We start from the raw sequence: 22,329 nt of genomic DNA, 5'->3' as shown, positions 1-22,329 counted from the left end.
ATAACGGTGGTGCTGCAGCCGGCAGCAGCATGCGGTGGACAGCTGGGATCGGAGTCCGCCCCGTCTCCGTGATCAACTCCTCTTGTGACCGGCCTGCCGTCCAACGCGACACCCACTGCAATTGGGCGGCAAGGAAATACGCCTCGAATGAGGGAGCCGCCAATCCGCCCTGGTCAAGGGGCAATTGCAGTTTCGCCAGGGCTATCCGCCGGCGGCCGTTGCCCCAAATAAGGGTCCCAAGCAAGGTATCCAACTCCCGGAACAGGGATCGCGGAGGAACCACCGGAAGATTGGAGAAGAGGTACAGCAGGCGCGGGACCAGGATCATCTTTGCAACGGCTATCTTTCCCGGAACAGCCAAGTGGAGGCCCTTCCAAAAATGGACCTGGGATCGGATGTTACCCATCAGTGCGCGGTAATTCCCCTCGTAGATATCTTGCGGCGTATGATACAGCTTAATGCCGAGATAGCGAACCGCTTGGGGACTTCAACGTCTCCTATTCGTATCGGACCCTGGGGCACAACCTGTGTCAAGGGGTAGACAGTGGACTTGGCCCAATTCACCCTAAGGCCCGTCACCTCTGCAAAATCATGCAGAATGCGTGATATAGGGGTCAAATCGATCGTGATGTCCCGGACATATATGAGTACGTCATCGGCGTACATTGATACTGCATGGGTATAATCGCCTATCGGGATGCCCCACTCCTCACTCGCCCAGCGCAACATGGTCGCCAGTGGCTCCATCGCCAATGCGAATAGTAGGGTGGAGAGGGGACACCCCTGTCGGGTCCCGCGCCGGATCGGGAAGGAGTCCGATATGAGAGGGCCTATGCGCACTCTTGAACTGGGCGAGGAGTAGCTGAGCCGAGTGTAGGCTAACAGTTTGGGTCCGACGCCCATGCGTAACAGGACCTGAAACAGGTAGGCCCAGGAGAGCGTGTCAAACGCTTTCTCGAGGTCTAGCACCAGACACGCTGCCCGAGGGAACCGCTCTCGCACCTGGTCCTGCACGTGGAACAACCGCCGGATGTTAGAAGAAGTGTGCCTACCAGGCACAAATCCGCTCTGATCGGGGTGGACAAGCCATGGGAGGACCGTGGCGTACCTGTCCGCCAGGGCCTTCCCATAGATTTTGTAATCCGCCGACAACAGAGTTATGGGTCGGTAGGAGCCTAGCTGATGCGGGTCTCTATCTGGTTTAAGGAGGGATACTATAACGGACTCGCGCATGGAGTGAGGCAGGACTCCCGCATCTACAGCCGCTTGGAACTGCAATTCTAGTTGAGGGACCACCTGTGGCGCGAAGGTCTGGTAAAAGTCAAGGGGGAAGCCATCTATGCCAGGGGCCTTGTGGGCGGCTAGCGCCTTCATGGCGTGCCGAATTTCGGCCGCCTTGAGAGGGCGATCGAGGGCCTGGCGCGTATCAAGGTCTATGCTGGGAAGCTGAATACGGTCCAGGAACTCCGCCAGGGCGGCCGCCGACACCGAGGAGCGGGAGCTAGTGTACAAGCGCATGTAATGCTCTTGGAAGGCCTTGAGTATCTGCCCCAGCGAATACACCAGGGTGCCCCGGACGTCCCGGATGGCCGTGATGGTCGGGAGGCTCGAGTCCTGCCTTATGAGCCACGCCAGCAGGGTACCCGCGCGATCGCCTTCTGTGTGGGCCCTAGCAGCGTACTCTGTGAAATTAAACCGACGCATGCTTGCCAACGCTACGGCGTACGCATTCTCGGCACCAGCTAACGCTGCCGGCGTGGCTCTAGCGGGATCTGTCTCCTTAGTGAGCGCGGCCAGTGCTACTTCCGTCCGCTGAATGTCCCCCTCGAGAAGCCGCCGGACCCCCGTAATATGCCGAATGCAATTGCCGCGCATTACAACCTTAAAGGCATCCCACTCCGATGCTCGGGTACTAGCTGTGCCGGCGTTCTCCCTGAAATAATGACCGATGTGGTCCGCCAAGGTTTGGCGGAAGACCGGGTCTTCAAGGCTGTCCCGAGGGAGGCGCCAAGCGGGGACGGGGGGACGTGGCGGGCGCCACTGCAGCGTGATCGTGTGGGCGTCATGGTCTGATATAGTTCTACCCAGGTAGTCAGCGTCCAGAACGGTAGGAAAGATGGTGGGGGAACACAGGAAACAGTCCAGGCGCACACTAAGGTTGTGCGGTCTGGAGTGGAATGAGTAAAGTTTAGCGGTGGGGTTCCGAGCCTGCCATGCATCCGCCAGAGACCAATGATGCAGCCAGGTTGTGAACCGTTTTGCTTGCGTTATGATGGGGGAAGTGGGGAGGGGCGGATGGGATCTATCCAAGGTTATATCTTGTACGCAATTGTAATCGCCCCCCAGGATCCACGGCACCTGCGCGTATGTGCTTAAGGGATTGGATAGCGTGTCCCAGAATTTGGATTGATCAACGTTCGGCCCATAGATGCTGCCTAGTAATATCGTCTGGCCGTCTAACCGACCGAGTAATAGGACATAGCGACCCTCCGGATCTATTACGTGTGCTAATTCCTGAAAAGGGACCCCCGGACGCACCCATATGAGGGCACCGCGGGCGAATGCAGAGTAAGTTGTGGCATAAAGGGCCCCCTGCCAGCGTCTGCGCAGTTTCGTCACCTCCCCTGCCGCGAGGTGTGTCTCTTGCAGGATCGCAATGTGTGCCTGGTGACGCTTGATGTATGCGTATACGGAGTATCGCTTGCGTGCCGTATGCATGCCTCGCACATTCAGTGTAAGAAGTGTGATTTTACCGGCTTGTGCCATCAGTGCATGTGTCTAGTGCTCATCGCAGGGCGGGTCAGTCGGGTCCCCCAGAGGCCCCCCGGCGCCAATCCCCGCGTCCTACCCCCATGGGTCTTGCTCCTCAACGCGGCAGCTCAGCAGCGCATGGGTAGGGACATAGTGCAAAAGGTGTGCGTGGGGAGGGAGGAGGAAACTAGGGTGAGGCGAACGTAACGTGCCCCAACACGGAGGACATATCGCCAAGTACGATACGTCCAAACTGACTCCCGGGTTGCATGGGAGCATGAACCTATTAGGGAAGGGGGGTTCGGCTGGCGTCTGCGGTAGGCTCTACAAGCGGGCTGTGTGCAGTATCTATGGCTAGCCACTTGGGGAATGTAGGCGCTTCTGGGGAGGAAAGTGCCCTAGACAACAGGGAGAACACTAGGAGCGCTGGGCCAGCAGATGCATGAGGCGGGGGGTGGCCCCCCAGGCTGCGGATGTGTGTCCCTCCATACAGAGCCAATCATATCAGGTCGTCAGCTGTTCGCGGGGTGACTGAAGGCAGGGCCCCCGAGTCAACCCCGCACTGCGTCGCCTCACTGTCCTCTTCCTCCTCTGATGTGAAGACATGGGGGGCACGTTCCAGGTCCGTTGCCGGGGAAGCCGGGCAAAGGCCCGCCGCCGCTTTGAGGGCCTGGCGCCGTTCCTGGACAATCTGCTCCAAGTCCGGTGACCCCAGGGTGTGGGACGGCCCCCCGGGGGTACCTGGGCGGTTTCGTCTCCGCGAGCGCTGCCTCCTGCGTCCCCCCACAGTCGCTCGTTGTTCGTTAGGGCGCCCGTTCCGCCGGGCCCCAGTGCAGTTCTGGTCCGCCCAGTCGTGTGCCTCCTCCGGTGCTGTGAAGAAATAGGTGACACCGCCGTGGATGACCTTCAGGCGGGCCGGGAAGAGGAGAGAGTACTGTATGTTGTCTGCTCGAAGGCGCCGTTTCACCTCCAGGAAGGACGCCCGTTGGCGTTGGACTGCACGTGAGTAGTCGGGAAAGATCATGACAGTGTTATTCTCGATGCGCAATGGGCCCGCCTGTCGGGCCGCTCGCAGTACCGCATCCCGGTCCCTGAAGTGGAGGAATTTGGCCAGCAGCGGGCGAGGTGGGGCTCCCGGCTGCGGCCGACGAGCTAGCACGCGGTGCGCCCGCTCAACAGAGAAGTAGGCTGTACGGTCTTCGCCAGGGGTGAACGACTTAGTCCAGGCTTCAACGTACTCCACCGCATCTGCCCGTTCAATTCCCTCCGGCAGCCCAAGGACACGAATGTTGCACCGTCGAGACCGCCCCTCCAGGTCATCCACACGGTCTTCCATGGTGGACATGCGACTCATCAAAGCGCGCATCGAGTCCCGGTGTGTGTCCACCATAGGTTGGAGGTCGGCGACTGCTTTGGCGTTGTCCGTGACTCTGTCTGCCAGTTTACGGTGGTCATCTCGGAGGAGATTGACGTCCGTAGTGAGGGTGCCCAACTGCTGTTCCAAAGATAGTCGCGACTGTTCGATCGCCGCCAGGACCTGATCCAGCTTGGTCGACAAGGATGGTTCCCCGTTCGATCCTGCGGCCACCGGGGCCCCTCCACGCGTGCCGGCCGGGCCCCCTGACGCTGCTCCCGGGGCCGGCAACACCGCCCTGGACTTGCCCATGATGTCTACTGGGAGGGCTATCGCAGGCGCGGAACGGGCGCAGTTTCCGGGCTAGTGGTAGTCGTGGTCAGCCCCGGGCCCTCCGGTGCTCCGCCGCCCCCTGCCCCCGACCGGTGCTGCTGCTGGGCCCTATCGATGGTGGGGTAGATAGGGCCGCGGAGGGCGAAGCAGCCGCTCGAGCGTCAGAGGTCTCCCACGGCGTCGTCACCAGTCCCCTCGCTCCTGCGGCCAGCGCTCTCCGCTGCGTGCCTCCGGACCAGGCTCCGCCGCTAGACCAGTGGTGCTCTGCCTGGGAGACCGAGTCGACGTTGGCGCCTCACAGAACCCCCGCCGTCCTCCCTGCTCTCTGAACAGACCCCGGGGGGTCGCTGCTGGCAGAGCGGAATCCGGGCAACAACCCCGGGTCCCAGGGACCGACGTGCAACACTCCACAGTCGCGCCGCTCCACCGCTCAAATTACTCTGCCGGGCTGCCACCCGTCGCCATCTTTGGATCAGGCAGACGCTCTCGCAGGCAGCACCGGAGGCCCCCCCCCCGCCACCTCCAGCCCCGTGCACCACCGCACGGGCCCACCTGTACTTCTGCCTCCAGGTTCGTTTAGCAGGGCCGCTTCTTGGTTTCCCTCGGGTCTTCTCTCAGCCGCGATGATCGTCAGTGGCGGCAGTCCTCGCCGGCCGGTGCCATCGACCACATCACTCCTCGCCAGATCACTCCTCTACGCAGTGCCCAGCTTCGTCACCACTGCCCTCCACACGGGGGGGGGTGGTTATGGGGCCTCACCGTCACCCCCCGAGGCACCGGAACCCGTGATCCGCCACGGCGGCGTCCGCACTCTAGGCAATCCTCTCCCGAGGCAGCTGGCCGGCCCCCGCGGGGAGCGGGACCCCTGCCTCCAGCGCCCCAATCCCAGGTCCGCAGGTCGTCAGCGGCTGCGGCGGAGCCGGATGGGCGCCATTTTGTGATCGGCGCCTCCACGTCCGAGCAGCTCCCGTATCAACGTTCTGGCACCCGAGAGCCGCTCCGCTACCGGATCACCAGCGCTGGACTCCCCACGCCTCAGGGCAGCTTCAGAGATGCATAGGTCGCCCCCAGGCTCACCGGGAACAGGCGAGGGGAAAGCCCGATCCCGGAGCCTCAGCTAGACGCGTCCGTCTCGGCGGCCATCTTAGCCACGCCCCCTCGAGTTGTGGTTCTTATACCACTGTTTTAGTATATGGTTTGGTCTCCCCCCGGAGCCCACTGAGTATTAGTGCTATTTATTATTGTTTCTTTGCTGCAGTATTGTGTGCTTTGTGAGTATCTTCCTGCAGAAGATACTGTGTCGTACTTAGAGTGTTATATCAATAAATACATATTTTGATAACTACAGTGTGGTTCTTCTTTCATTTAACCAATACTATAATGTTGAATTCTGGTAGAACAAGCTGTATAACATTCCTTCAAGACTAAGTCTGAAGGCTGCTCTCCACAGCTACCACTTGGTTAGCTTTCAAAGGTTATCTTTGACCTCTTAAATCACCATAAGAGTTGTTTGGACTGAACCAGGGGTCCATTTTAATTAGTGGACAGCGTACACCAGGCCAACTTCTCACAACCCCTTTTTAGGTCGAGCCTAGACAGCACTTGCGCTGTCAGGATGATCTGTTGTGTATATTTTGTGGGGTTGAACTCCCCTTGAGTGTTGCTCCAGGACTTGTGGGCTTCCACTTTATTTCTTTTCATGAACTTGTTTCTTAAATTGTGAATAGCTCTTCACACATGCAATCGTTTTTGAGTGGCTACTTGCAGCCTTTATCTTGTATTTGTTTCCTCCCTTGGGCTCTGTAAGGCAGCCAAATAGACTTGTCATATGGGTATTGAAGGTTCTCCGGGAAGGAAGTTAATAGTGTGGATTGACTTCAATAGATGAGCTGGACTAGAGTGAACTACTGCTAAACCCACATAGGATACAATGATTACACCATGGTACCACTTAGGATTCCAATCTGGTCGGCCAGCTCTAGTGCGTTGGAAACATGAATGCAGTAGACCAAGTGATGGTTAAAGCCGGGGTTGGTGGGCTAAGTATTGCAGACACAATGGTGACATGAGAACAAAAAAAAGGAAATAAAAGCAATAGAAAAACTTTAAGAAAAAACAAGTTGTAAAGTCCAAGCCCAACACTATTTTCCAGGAGTGTGCATATCATGTGAATCTGCATCATTACAGGCTACTAATAGATGCTTACAGGGTAAGTAACATACTCCTTATGGATTTTTTTGCAGTTACACATCATAGAGGATAGGAAAGACAGGTAATTAAAAGTAAATTCTATTATTTGACTGTTTTACCTGCTAGTATCAACTGTGATTCCTTTTGGGGCATGCTGCACTATACCACAACCTTGAAATAAGTAGAATACCATGTATATATCCGCTTTATTCTATTAACTTAATCTTTGACTTCCAAAATATCAGCTGCAGAGACTTCAACTGATCCAAAACATAGCTACAAGACACTTGCAAGGCCCCCCAATAAGTTTGATTTCACAACACCTTAACCAACTGCACTGGCTGTCAATTAATAATTGCAATAAGTACAAATGTTTCTGCGTAATGTATGGCCAGAGTCCTGAATTAATTCTCAGTTTAATTACAGTTCATAACCCAACTCATATATTTTTACAGCAGCCGCTTTTCTTCTTGTTCCCCCTAGAGTTTTCAAGTTCTGAACTCATGAACTGCAATTCTCTTGTGTGGATGCTATTGCCTGGAACACTCTGCCTTTGTGTCTATGCTTCACTTCTCACCACTTAGCTTTTAGAAAATCGCTTAAAACCTTTCTCTTTGTAAACTAATGCTTTTGTTCTAAGTACTGCTGTATTTAGTGCCAGTATCCCTTTGGGTAGTTGTGTGCTTTATAAACCTGTCTTGATATCCTCTTATATCATGTAATGTTTTTTTTCATCTGATTATGTTTTTTCCTCAGAAAAACGATTTTCTTAATGCCAAGAAGTATGTTGAGTTCTTCATGGTGGCTGATACGTCCATTGTAAGTATCCAGATGTATATTATGAAAGTAAGACATCGGTAACGCACTAAGTGTGATTTGATTGTCATTTGGGGACTTTGTTGCACTCAGGTTCATGTGCAAGATTCTGACTTCCATAAATGCCCTTGCCCAAGGCAGGATAAAGTTGCTTAGCAAGCAAGCCTCAAAATATAGTAATATGTTATGTCTATGTTATGGAAAAGCCACTGCAGCTAATTGCCAAATAAAGAGTAAACTATTTGAATATGTCTCTGTATTTACTTAGAATGATGTTCACTGGAAAAAACACAGTAAAAAGGTAAGTTCTGTTTGAGTTGAATGCTCAAAACAACCTAAATTCTCCAATTACATTTAGCAACGCCAACACAGTTGACAGCCATATTTGTATCACGTTACCTGTTTTTTGTATCTGTGCTGTTGACAAATATGTGTTTTGTTAATGGCATGTGCTGTAAGTTATGTAGGGTGAATTTCAGTGGTTTTACGCATTTGAGATGCAAACATAACTCACAGTCCAACTGCGTTTTTTTCAAACAGATTCTTGTTTCTTGTATGTTTTACTTATTTTTACCACCCATGAGCAGAGCGGGTTGGGCACATGGCCTGTGGCCAACCCGTCATGGCTGACTAACCGCCACTTTGAATGTCCTTCAACTGTGCACCGAGGGGGTTAGGTGCAGGTCTTGAATTGTGGCCAGGTGTAGCTTCCAACCTGCAGAGGCTTCTGCTAACTGGGCTGATCAATGGCCTGGGCTGTGACTATGCTTTGCTCCGGTCTGTGACTATGCTTTGCTCCATTCCTTCTGCCTCCCAAGGAAGTCCAGACACTTGCTTGCAGGTTTGGCTTTGCTTAGATTTTTTTTTTTACAGTGTCTGAAGCTTGAGAATCAGAACCACACTTTCATTTTAGTTAAGGGCTAGATTTCCACTAAATCTGGTTTAATTCTGTTAAGCCATTTTCTCTATTGCTGCTCAAAAATCACAATCGAAATTGCATTGAGAAATTGCACATTGGGATCGCCCCCTTTTTTTCCCCAACCTCTGACAATTCACCACAAAACATCCCAGTAAGGACTTTTTTTGCAAAGGTTTGTGAAGATTTGTCAAATGGCACCAAAGTTATTAGCGAAACAAAAACACGCTCTTCCTATGGACTCTGACCTAATCATACCTACACAATGGCGACTGCCACTGTGTGATATATATATATATATTACATACGGACGGTCGCCAGTAGGTAGATATAGTTAGGACCTATCATCCATAGGAAATCCGCAACATTCTATTTGGAATAACTTTGGTGCCGGTCTACGAATCTTCGCGAAATTTTCAAAACTGGTGGGGCGCTCCGGTCCACTCCTATCCCGAAAGTCTCGGGGTGATTCGTCAAGCGGGGGCCGAGGGGGTCCCAATCCAAGTTTTCCCCATGCAATTTTCCATAGGAACCGTTAATCGCAGCTGCAGCCCGAACTGCTGAACGGAATTACACGAAATTTGCCAAAGAGGTAGCCCTTGGTTCACACTCATGCCTAAATGGTGTAAATACGTTCAGTAGTTGCTGAGAAAATCAAAAGTAAAATCATAGATATATCTGGACGGAGCCTAACCACACATCTAGTGAGATCTGATTGGCTGTCAGCACTTCATCCAAGAAGTGTTGGCAGCCATCTTGGGACCAATATACACAATAGCACCTCATTAAAAAGCATTGCACTTAATAGAAGGTTTTAAGACTTTAGTTACATTATAAATCATTTGTTGATGGTACCATACACATTTTAGGAATTGTGGTGTGTTCAGAGGTGATTTTACCATGTAAAAAAGACTTCTGCTGGGATATCATGGATCATGTTTGAGAGAAAACTATTTTCTCATGCTTTTCCCACAGAGGTTTGGAAGGTGATCTATAAGCTAAACTGAGAGCATATTTTCTGTAAATTCACATTATCTTTCTTAGTCATGTGAGAATGAAGTCTGACATTCTCAGTAAAACATGTACATCCAACAAGGGCAGAGACTGTCAGTTGATTCTTTTGTGTTCTACTGCAGCTTCCCAGAGTGTTCTAAAGAACAACTAGAGCGCTAACAGTCCTACTTATGACAAACGTATGGCACACCTCAAGCCATCTTGATTGGAATAAAGTGGTAACTCTTAAAACATTTAATTTGCAAAGGAACAACATGAGGGGGTTCATTTTGCCATAGAAATTATGATTAGTGCTGCAGAAAGAAAAATTAGGGCACATTTTGAGTGACTTCTCAAATCCTCTATTTCATAAAAAAATTCTGACATGCAGACTGAAACATGCACTTTGAATACCAGCAGCAGACTTCCCTGGTGAGCAGTGATCTAATGAGCAACTAGAGTGCTAACATTTCGAATTTATGGCAAATGTGTGACACATCTGAATGCCTTCTTGATGGAACCAAAGTAAACAAGCATTGAAAATGCAATAGGTCTCTCCCTCGTTTAAGTTAAAGCAATTCTGTTTGTAATTAGGTGGCTTTTTAGCTTTGCTTGTATTAGTGTTTTTCAAACTTTCATGTACATAACATGCATATGTATGCATATATGTATATGTATGTATGCATGCATTTATGTTTGTATTTATATAGATATGCAGATTATATATATGTTTATATATGTATGTATAATATATATACACATACATATATATAAATGCATATATATATATATATATATGTGTGTGCGTATAGAGAGAGGTAGAGAGTAGTAGAGAGAGAGGTAGAGAGAGGTAGAAAGTAGAGAGTGAGTAGTAGAGAGTGAGTAGTAGAGTGAGTAGTAGAGAGTGAGTAGTAGAGTAGTAGAGAGACTAGTAGAGAGTGAGTAGTAGAGAGAAGCAGAGTGAGCAGTAGATAGTAGTAGAGTGAGTAGTAGAGCTCTACTGACCTGGTTTCTCTGGCTCTACAGCAGCTCTGCTGACCTGGTTCTCTGGCTCTAGAGCAGTTCTGCTGACCTGGTTCTCTGGATCTAGAGCAGCTCTGCTGACCTGGTTCTATGGCTCTAAAGCTGCTGACTTGGTTCTCAGGCTCTAGAGCAGCTCTGCTGACCTGGTTCTCTGGCTCTAGAGCAGCTCTGCTGACCTCGTTCTTGGGCTCTAGAGCAGCTCTGCTGACCTGGTTCTCTGGCTCTACAACAGCTCTGCTGACCTGGTTCTCTGGCTCTAAAACAGCTCTGCTGACCCGGTTCTATGGCTCTAAAGCAGTACTGCTGACCTGGTTCTCTGGCTCTAGAGCAGCTCTGCTGACCTAGTCCCTTGGCTCTAACGCAGCTCTGCTGACCTGGTTCTCTCCCTCTAAAGCAGCTCTGCTGACCTGGTTCTCGCGCTCTAAAGCAGCTCTAGTGACCTGGTTTCTCTGGCCCTAAAGCACCTCTGCTGACCTGGTTTCTCTGGCTCTAGAGCAGCTCTGCTGACCTGGTTCTCTCCCTCTAAAGCAGCTCTGCTGACCTGGTTCTTTGCCTCTAGAGCAGCTGTGCTGACCTGGTTCTCTGGCTGTAAAGCAGCTCTGCTGACCTGGTTCTATTGCTCTAAAGCAGCTCGGCTGACCTGGTTCTCTGGCTCTAGAGCAGCTCTGCTGACCTGGTTCTCTCCCTCTAAAGCAGCTCTGCTGACCTGGTTCTCTCGCTCTAAAGCAGCTCTGCTGACCTGGTTTCTCTGGCTCTAGAGCAGCTGTGCTGACCTGGTTCTCTGGCTGTAAAGCAGCTCTCCTGACCTGGTTCTCTGGCTCTAAAGCAGCTCTGCTGACCTGGTTCTTTGCCTCTAGAGCAGCTGTGCTGACCTGGTTCTCTGGCTGTAAAGCAGCTCTGCTGACCTGGTTCTATGGCTCTAAAGCAGCTCTGCTGGCCTGGTTCTCTGGCTCTAAAGCAGCTCTGCTGACCTGGTTCTCTGGCTCTAGAGCAGCTCTGCTGACCTGGTTCTCTGGGTCTAAAGCAGTTCTGCTGACCTGGTTCTCTCCCTCTAAAGCAGCTCTGCTGACCTGGTTTCTCTGGCTCTAAAGCAGCTCTGCTGGCCTGGTTCTCTGGCTCTAAAGCAGCTCTGCTGACCTGGGTCTCTGGTTCTAGAGCAGCTCTGCTGACCTGCATCTTAGGCTTTAGAGCAGCTCTGCTGACCTGGTTCTCTGCGCTCACGATGCACACACCCGACTTCGCAAAAAGTTTATTATAAGTACAAATATATTATTTTTATGAATATCTTAGATAATCTCTTGCCCTAATATGTGTATTAAAGAGACATACATATCATTTTGGAACATAAATTTCTTTTGCGGGAGTCGCGCACCCAGCGCGCCCCAGAATGTAAATAACATCACGCGGGACCCGCCACCGTGCAAGCATCTCGTACCGTAATGCGCATGTGTCGCGAATGCGGGAGCAGGAATTGCGGACTGGTCGCATACCAGTAGTAGAGAGTGAGTAGTAGAGAGTAGTAGAGAGAGAGTAGTATAGTAGTAGAGAGTAGTCAGTCTGTGTCAGTCAGTGTCAGTCAGTCAGTCAGTGTCAGTCAATCAGTGTCAGTCAGTCAGTGTCAGCTTGAGCAGCTCTGCTGACCTGGTTCTCTGGCTCTAAAGCAGCTCTTCTGACCTGGCTCTCTCCCTCTAAAGCAGCTCTGCTGACCTGGTTTCTCTGGCTCTACAGCAGGTCTGCTGACCTGGTTCTCTGGCTCTAGAGCTGCTCTGCAGACCTAGTTCTTAGGCTACAGAGCAGCTCTGCTGATCTGGTTCTCTGGCTCTACAACAGCTCTGCTGACCTGGTTCTCTGGCTCTAAAGCAGCTCTGCTGACCCGGTTCTATGGCTCTGAAGCAGATCTGCTGACTTAGTTCTCTGGCTCTAGAGCAGCTCTGCTGACCTGGTTCTCTCCCTCTAGAGGAATGTCATGAATGATGCAATAAGTGACATCATCAGCAGTACATTGCGGGCGCGCGAGTTATAGTTAGCAGAACTAACTATAACGGAGGAATTTCGATGGTTTTGTACGAGTGAAATGGCCAGCTAACTAGAACACCCCTGAAACCTATGTTTTTTTCTGTGAATTTCTAAGGTTTTTTTAAATGCTAATTTCTAACTATAACGTCTCTGAAACCTTTGTTTTTTTCAGTGAATATATATATATATATATATATCTCGCACAGCGCCGCTTCTTGCACTTCCCTTCCTCCGGGAAAAACGGACAGCGAGACCAGAACTTCGTGCTGCAATTTTTAATTTTATTCAGCCACCTTGTTCATCATGACGCGTTTCGGCCTCTTGGCCTTGTTCACATGACGCGCTACGGAGTTACCATATTGTTTTTAAAGTGACAGTGTAACCACACGTGATGTCATATTTTCATAGACATAAACAACATACTTTGAGTGCAATTTCGCATTATCAATGTGCAACATGCTGCCATAAATAAGAATTTAACTTATTTAAAAATAGGTTTAAATAATAAACTTAATTTAATAGAATAATTTAGGTAAAATACCAACTTCATTATACTAAAAAAATCCTTTTCTAAAAGCAATTCTATTTCATATATACAACATATTAAGCAATCTTCACGACTGTTGGCCTCCATTGACTGTATATGTATATATATTTTTTATGTGCAAAAAAGGCATATCATTTCTTAACTACTGTTAGGATTAATATCCTTTCAAGCTTTTTCACGGGTTTTATTATTGTTTCTTTGCCTTTTATTGCTTAGTTGGGACTCTTCTATTTATCCAACCGTCAACTTTGGAATGTTTAACTAATCATCCCTCATTTATTACACTCAAATAGACCTGCATATTGATTCTATTGTGTTGAACATTGCTTTGTACATTTCTTTAACATTCTTGTTAAGGATGTGCACAATGATACTAATTTCTACTTTCACCGCGTATTTGTATTTCTTTGTATGCTGAAAGTCCTACAATAAAGTGCAAGTGCTAAAAATAAATAAATAGTGCTACCAATAAATTATAATATTTATAAAAGACGTGTGCTGTTAAAATATATGCTTTACTGTCATTATGACCTAATGTTATGGCAGCGAAAAAACAGCTTGAAGAATATTTTATATACATTACTCATCATATATATATTTTTTTATCTTTATATATTCATCACACTGCTCACTTGGATTTATTTATAAGCATGTATGAATATCTTCACTGGAGTTGTGTCCATTTGGAGTCTTTGTATCTAACTAATATATATTTAGTCTCCAAGAGACGGAGTTTGGCCTCTCGGTTACCTCCTCGTCTGGACACTGGAATACAGTCAATTAAAAAGTATGTTAATAAGTCCAATTTGTTGTCATGTTTCTCTTTAAAATGTCGTGCCACCGGGTATGCGGGGTCATTGTTGGTAATTGCCCTCATGTGCTGCAGTATACGTTTGTGGGCCTGTAACTTCGTACTGCCCACATACTGCAGTCCACAAGGGCAACCCATCACGTACCCCACATACTCCATACGGCACGTCATCAATTTAGATATTTAACAGGATGCTGTGAAAAAGGTGTCATTTACACAGTCTTATTGATCCCACATTTACATGCACGGCAATTGTTGCATTTCACAAACCCCTTGCGCGCAGTTAGCCAATTTGTAGATGGTTTAATTTCAGGACTACTGCTCACTATAGAATCTTTCATGGATTGTGATTTTCTGAAGGTGATGCTAGGATGTTTTGGCATAGAGGGAGGATAGGAAGACGGGGGCACACTGACAGGGGTTGCGGGAGGGAGTGGGAGGGGGGGCCCAAGCGGGAAGGGTAACTTTTCCAATGCATAACTGGTTGAAAGGTTGTATGTACTAATTTTTGGTGAGTTGCTTGGGCTCTTGTGGGAATTGTATTGGTATGTTGGTAAGAAATCAATAAAAAATGTTTAAACAAAAAACAAAAAAATAGGATGTTTTGGCATCATCCTACCAATTATTGGGTCACTGCGCACTATTGACCAATTTTTGGTCACAATCTTGCGCAGCGCGTTGTCCTGTTGGCTATATGTTAATATGAGCCTAGTATAATCCTTTTTCTCCTTGTCCTGATCCTTGGGTTCTTTGACTTTTTCTGCTAATAACACTTGTCTGTTCAATAGATTTGCTTTTTCTCTCGCTATATCAATGATATTGGCTTAGTAACCCCTCTCTATAAACCGTTGTTTACTTTGTTGTTGGGCTTCCCTTAGATCTTTGTCATTACTGCATGCTCTTCTGATCCTCAGCATTTCTCCAAATGGTATACTACATATTAAATGCTGAGGGTGATGACTAGTGGCATGTGGAAGACTATTGCCCGCTGTCCGTTTACGATAAAGGCGGGTTTCAATTCTCTGTTTTTCTACGTACACTTCTAGATCTAGGAAGTATACTGAGCAATCGCTTATAGTCGCTGTAAAGTGGAGATTTAGTTCGTTCTGATTGATATTTTGGACAAACTCTTCTACTGTTTCTTTTGTTCCATGCCATATAACAAACAAATCATCTATATAGCGTAGCCATAGTCCTATATGTTTATCTACAATGTGTTTTATACTGTTTATTCAAAACTAACTCCTCCCACCACTCCATGTGGAGGCAGGGGTAGCTAGGGGAAAAAACATGCCCCCATAGCTACTCCTCTAGTTTGTTGTAGGATTTGGTTCTGAAAGAGAAAATAATTATTGTTCAGACAATACCTAATCTTTGTTATTAGCATTTTATTATGTTGAGCAAGTCGTATTGGTCTTAAATTCAGGTAGTGCTCCACTGCCCGTATCCCATCTTTATGATATATACTTGTGTATAGCGATGTTACATCTAAACACATTAGTAAATCCTCTGATTGCCAAACATAATGATTAATATGTCTTAAAAAGTCACTGGTGTCCTGTACAAACGATGGCAAGTTTTTAACATATTCCTGTAAAAAGAAGTCTATATATTTTGATGAATTTTCCAATAGGCTGCCCTTAGCCGATATAATTGGCCGACCTGGAGGTGTTGTAACATTTTTATGCTGCTTTCGTATAAAATATATAACGGGCATCACAGGATGTTCATTTTTAAAAAAAATTATACTCATCTATGCTGAGTAAGCCCGCACTTCGCCACCCATTCAGCTTAGAGTAATATTCATTCCACGATGACCTTACTATTTGAACATTGCTTCTTTTATAGCAGTTTTTGTCGCCCAGTTGTAAATCAGCCTCTGCCATATACATATTCCTTGGCCATATTACCAGATTACCTCCTTTGTCCGAGTTTCTAAGGATTATCTGGTCGTTAGATTGAAGCTTTTTCATAAGTCTATGATACGCATGTTGTTGAAAGTTGTACTTTTTGCGACTTCTTTTAGATTGTATTTTGAGATTTTTAATTTCACTGGTTACTGATTCATTAAAAATGTCTAAAGAGTCTCCTGTTGTTAAGGATTGGAACTTGGATTTTAACTTTAATTTCGTAGCTACTGTTGCGTAGGATGTAATGCTTGGGCTAATCGGCATAACATTTTCGCTACTGCTTTCTTGTCTTAGTCCTTGTAGATCTGCCAGTAATTCAGCATCCCCTGCAGTGAGATTATAATCGCCTGATTGTGGCTCTGCCACTAGCTCCTTGGTTGCATTATTCGCTTTGCAATTGGTTTCATGATACTTTTTTAGTTTTAATTTGCGAATAAATCTAAATATGTCCATACGGGTTTGTGCATAACTGAAGCTCTTCTCTGGAAAATAAGATAGACCCAGTTCCAACAATTGAATTTCAGCTTTTTTTTTAAAACCATGGGTGACAAGTTTACAACTGTATTGGTAACAGTTGTGTTCATATGTTTGCTTGTATATATATTACCTATTGGCGGTCACCAGTAAGTAGTTATATTTAGGACCAAAGTTTCCAAGGTGTTTTTTGTTTTGCCAATAATTTTGTCGCAGCTTGGTGAATCTTCACAACATTTTCCAAAAACGTCCCCTTTTTGGTTCAGCTGCTGTGTTGAAAGTTTTGGGTCAAGCGTCATGTCAGTAGTGATGTATTATGTGAGGTAATAAGCAGTGCATTGCTGAGTCACGAGTTATAGTTAGCTTAGCTAACTCTAACTGCTGAATATCACTAATTTTGTACGAGGGAAACCTGAGCCTAACTATAACTTCCCTGTAACCATTGTTTTTTTTGTGAATATATATGTGTGTAGATAGATACAATATTAGTAACTGTGTAACAATGACCAATATTGCATCTAGAGGTTCTAGTTACATCATAAATGTCACTGTAAACCCGAGGTAGCAATAAAAGGACCATATTATTCATGACTGTATGGTTCAACCACACATTGAAAACACATTTTTGATTTGCCTCTAACTTCTTTTCCCCTGAATGTATCATCTCCAAATTTGATATTCTTGTATCTTATGCAGCTAAGGACTGGCATGTTAGTTGTTTTGTACTTTACTGTGAAGGAAAGGGTTTGATAAAGAGAGAAGTCAAAAAAAGATGTCTATTTCCGTTTTAGTTCCCATAACTATGCTTGCAGCTACAGCAAAATGCTGAAGGGATTTATTTACACAAAGCTTTGTATGAAAGTAGATCTTCACTCTGAGTGTCTGATTTTTTATATTTAGTTCTGTTGTTTTTGGGATACTGATGCTTGAAAAGGGTAATGGATGGGCTTCAAAGTGTTAACACTTTAGTATACTATTCAGTTGAAAAGTCATTTGATGATGTACGTGTAACGTTTGCATCATTTGATCAATACACATGACATTTGGCCGATGTGTAGTATGTTTTTTAAATTTGATCAATACACATGAAGTTTGGCCGATTTTTAGTATGTTTTTTAATAACAATTTTTTTTGCAATTAATTTTAGCAATAATAGAATCATTCCAAGGAAGGAAAACTCATGATTCAATACTTCCACCCAAACATATAGGGCTAATAATAAAACACAAATACATGACAAATTACAACATCTTAAGCTAAATGGGGTCAATATCAGGGACATCTTAAGGATTTTGGGGGCTCCGGGCCAGACCTTATTTAGGGCCCCCTCCATGGAACAACTCTGAATTTATTATCCATTTTCATCTCATTTAAGCCCTCAGGAGCTATGGTTTGATCATTGACGACCCTCTTCGTTGGCTCAAAAAATCTGTAAGGGGATTCCAGTCCGATAGGGGGCTTCCATTCAGTTCAAATCCTTTGAGCATTTATGAGATATTGGAGACCTGTGATCCCATTTTCATATTTACAGGGGCCCCATCTTTTTTGCGGTATGCCACTGTCTGGGACTGTCCTGGAAGCTTAATGATGGGGCCCCTAGAAAGGTGGGGACCCTGGGCCAGATCCCACTTTGCCCATGCCTTAAAGCGACTCTGGTCAAGATAAAGCATTTTTCCGTCCCACTCAGTCACTGAAATAGATATCAACCCCAGAAAATAAAACTCTTTTCAGACTTTCTCCCAATGCTTACAGTGACGGTATTTCCATTCCATCTCTAATCATCATACCTCCTAAAGTGCTAAACCTCACTATGAAAGTGCCAGTGCTCCCTTAAAGTGCAATTATTTCTGGTGAAGTGAAGTCCTCCCAAAATATCTAATGCATAATGACTATACTTCATTTCAGCCCCCAATTATTACCCATCCTAAAGTGCTATATGTCACAAAGTGCCAGTGCTCTCTTAAAGTGCTAATTCTGCAACTCAAACAAAATACTAGTATATCCTAGAAGAGGATAAGCCCAAACAAATTACGGTGCTCTACCTTCTCCAAAGTGCCTTTACCTCTCTAGATAGCACTAAAACGTATATCAGAAACCAGTCCCTACTCCTTCCAGGGCCATTTCGTTCATTTTCTGTAATATTGAAAAATGGGATTAACTCTGGTATGACACAAGGCTTCCGCTTGCTAACATTCAACATTTTTTCCTCCCATTTTGGTTACTTACGAGTGGCATGGGATTTCCAATATGTGGTAATCAGGGAATAGGCCATCAGCATTGCAATAAATATGAAGTGCTCTATATCATGTTGCCCTGTCATCACCCCATTCCAGGTACATAGAAGTACCATTCTCGGGGAGGTGTGAATGCCCCATTCAATTGTACTGCCCACTACATGAAGCACACCCCTCAAAAAATGTCTCCGAATGGGCACAATTCCAAAACATATGTAGTCAGTCTCCTACCTGTTCACATATCGGGCAGTTTCTAGAGGAAATTAGGAACATCCTATTCACTGATTGTGGAATAAGGTACAGCATCCATCCACTGGAAAAAAAGCTATTCAATGGAAATTGAACCTGCTAAGAGTCGTGTAACTAAGATCAAACTATCTTTCCAAATCTATTTCATTTAGTTTTATCCCTGTATGGCTTTCCCATTTTGATCTTGTCTTCTGAACCATATCATCCAATCTGAGATGCAATTCTTTGTTTCAGTAACTCAGAGTGGTACTGACTTTATTGACCCCGAACAGCTGTCTAACCCTGTTTCTGGAAGAATCAATATCTTCCTCCAATAAATTGCTAAACATACAGTTAAAAAATGAGATTGCTTATGATTTGTCCCTCCCAAGAAAAGAGCTGGGCGGATTTCAACTTGGTCCCTTACAAAATTTCCCTGACCTTTGTCATAAATAAATCCACAAATTTTCCTATTTTCTTTCGTCATAGCAGGGAAGAGAGATTTACAATAGCGCAAAGGAGTTTCTACGATGACGTGGGGAATTCTGTATTTAATGAACACTTTATTTTTCGTTGGCCATATAAGGTTTAGTAGCTTATACCCATCTTTTTGGGGAAATTTGGGAATTAAGGCCAGGGCTGGCTTTAGAAATGGTGACGCCCAGTGCAACAATGGTATTTGTTGCCCCCCAGTGACCACCTCCCCCACAAATTCCCTCACTACCACCCTTTAACAGTGCCCCTCAAGTCTCCATAACTACTCTCAGATGCATTTAATGCGTTTTTTTAGCACCACTCATATCAGTGTAAGGTATCAGAGCACTTTACATTAAACACACTACAGAGACAATCAATCATAGGTGTGTAAATCAGTGTATAGGAAATGTTACTTAAGACAGAGGACTTCAAGGTATAGGAGTCTTATTTCATCCGTAGTGGTTGACAGTATTTTGTCAGGAAAAGCACAAACGCATAATTTAAAATGTAGCACCATGGTAGGGGGTTCTCTTTAATGATCAGAATTGATCTCCATCTAAATTAACCCTGTTTTCCACATTAGGATAATGAAAGACAGGAGAAAAAATCATAACACTTTAATCTATACCTTGTAGTTGCATGCAGCTCTTTGATGATGGTTAATAGCTCACTGTTCTATGTTAGAATTTTAACTGAAAAACAAAACCTATTTACAGTATATGCACTTTGTGATCCGCATGGGACACATTCTTTGCAGCAGATATATTAACCCGCTGTGCTACCTGTCCTGTTATATGGCCCTTAGGGACATTGTTGAGATTGCTAAATTAGCATGAGCTTTGCTGCCATGATGCTGCTTTTCTACATGTTATACATGACTTTATTTTTGCAAGCCTCTGTTTATGCCTTTAACATGAGAACTGTCTGCTTTTCACATATTCTGCTGAGTTCCTGGAGTTTTGTCTGAACACGATGTGCAAGGTCGATAAACAGCGCCCCTTGTTATTCTGTTGTGGTCAGTCCCTAGCACCTAGACAAAACATGCTAAACACAGCTGCAATGCTGGAGACTCGAGCTGTGATATTACGGGGATGCATGTTGTTTTAACACACCATTGGAGAGAGCCCTTTCCATGGAGAATAGCTATGCTGTTCCTATGATGTAAACCTTACATCCAGGCTTTAAGGTATGGGGTCTGCTGTCAAAGCCCAGGGATCTTCCTTTATATGAATACATTTCTTCCAGTCAAGGGGAGGGTGGCTAGGCCTTTCAGTTCTTTTTCCACTGTCTTTACAAAATAACTTCCCCTTTTGTACTCTATGGAATTGTAACAATGCTAATTGTTTTAAGTTTATGCATTTTGCTGCTAGTAGTGGCCCGTATACTGTATCGTAGAACACAAGAGTTAAAATAAACATTTTGAACTATTACAGTGACTCTGCCAATTCTTACAGTGGACAAGTACGAGTGAGCGAGCGAAAGGGTATGTCTTGCTACCACGATTCCTGAGAGAGTGGGAGTGTTGTGTTCTGGGTTGTCTAATCATTTGTAGCTTCATGATATTTGGTGGAGAACGAATGAGACACTATAGCTAGTCGATTTTGGGTACTAAGGTGATAGGTTGGCACACCCCTATACACTGAGGTTCTGTTTTCCTGCGCATAGTTCTGTGTAGGTGCAGAATCCCCGCAACATGGCCCGCCAACGTTTGGTCTGGTTCATATCTGCAAGACTCTTAAGTAGTGCTTGTGCTTGTCCACAATCCCCTCACTTCTGTTTCCGGAGACAGCTGTGACGGTGTAACCTCCTATTTTATTGTTTAATAGGTTCTTTCAAACTTGAGTTTTTAAAAGGTTCCTTTTCTTTCTTGTTAACCTGTTATTGCGCTGCCACGCTTTAGGTTGTTGTTCTTTATTATATGTTTTGGTGGATAACATTGCTCCGCCTAATCGGGCTCAGAATGGAGTCCCTAATGCTGGTGTTGCGCTCATTTTTGTTGTGGAAGCGGATGCGGCTTACCGCTTCAAGGTGTTTTATTCTTGGGTCATATTTCCGGCGGTGGATGGAACAGATAATTTGTTTCATGAATATACTGCCACGGCCCTTCCTCAAGTTTATCAGCCTCATAGGGCTCTTGAGGTTCCGCTTACAGGTTGGCAACACCAAATATGGTTTAATGGCGCTCTTCCTCACCCAATAACGCCGGTTCTTCTTGGTCCTTTGTCAATAGACGGGGCCACATGGCCCGTTTTGGCTGGGTATACCCCACACCCATGTTATCTCACAACTGCAACCCTTGCAGAACTCTGTGTATTCCATACTTCCTTGATACCTGTGCATAGAGCTGTTATACACTTCATGTTGCGCAACTTTCAGGTGGGACCACCTGGCGTTGCTACGGAACCTGCCGGTCCTAGTGGTGGGACCATTAGTCTCCTTATGGTTAATTCAGTGATGGGCAAGCGTCCACAGAATAAGAAGGAATTCCTTTATTGGCTTGCTAAAAAATGTGGACAACTAGAGGCTTTTTTTCCAAATACCACTCCTGTAGAGAAACACAGGATCTTAACTATAAGTTTGCCTAAAGACTTACTTCCCTAATTGGCTGATTGTAACACCTGGGGCAAGTTGTTCACTGCGGTATATTCCAAGTGTTTCGACACTCCCTCCATGACCGTACTCCCCTCCGTGATAAAACATATTCAAGATGAACATGGAGCCGAAGCGGCTGTAGAGTTGGGCATGAGACTAGTGGGGGTGTTCGACGTGGTTGCTGACATGATCCTTGCTAAATTCAAGGGTGATGCTGTGAGGTTTCAAGTGGCAAACTGCTTGGAGGCTGTGCCAGATGCATACAAGCCACACGAATTACCAAAGATTATTGCAAAGGCTTATAAAACCATAGGCCGCAGTAGTCTGGGAGTTAAGCCTTTTAAGCAATCGCAAACGCAATGTCAAACTCCACAAAAGGTTCAGACTGATAAGGAACGGGCGTCCATTCTTTCCTAAAAATAAATGGAAAAATAAGAAACGGGGGAAGCAACAACCGAAGCAAGGTTTGCGTGCTGGTTCACCGACTCCTGATAGATTTCAGGTCCCTGATCAGCGTGCTCCTCGTTCTTCACAGGACACTTCAGACTCTCAATGTTGTTGGTGGGGAGCGCCAGGATCGTGGCAAAAGTCAAACAACACAACAGTGACGTGATCAACCTCGACCGTTAGACGTTCAGGCCAAACAAGAGGACCTGCCTCATTT

At 46.1% G+C, this 22,329-nt stretch overlaps 1 protein-coding gene across 1 annotated transcript in view; it reads left to right on the top strand.

Moving 5' to 3' along the window:
• Positions 1–22,329, top strand: part of LOC146784506 (zinc metalloproteinase-disintegrin-like VLAIP-B) — a 3,216,124-nt gene that overhangs the window by 303,191 nt on the left and 2,890,604 nt on the right. The window contains exon 7 of the mRNA XM_085632968.1: positions 7,385–7,447. Within this exon, the coding sequence (XP_085489094.1) occupies positions 7,385–7,447 (63 nt within the window). The remainder of the gene's footprint in view (positions 1–7,384; positions 7,448–22,329) is intronic.

This window comes from Triturus cristatus, chromosome 11 (assembly GCF_964204655.1).
Source record: "Triturus cristatus chromosome 11, aTriCri1.1, whole genome shotgun sequence".
Classification (NCBI taxonomy): domain Eukaryota; kingdom Metazoa; phylum Chordata; class Amphibia; order Caudata; family Salamandridae; genus Triturus; species Triturus cristatus.
This window is presented reverse-complemented; position numbering and strand designations above follow the sequence as displayed.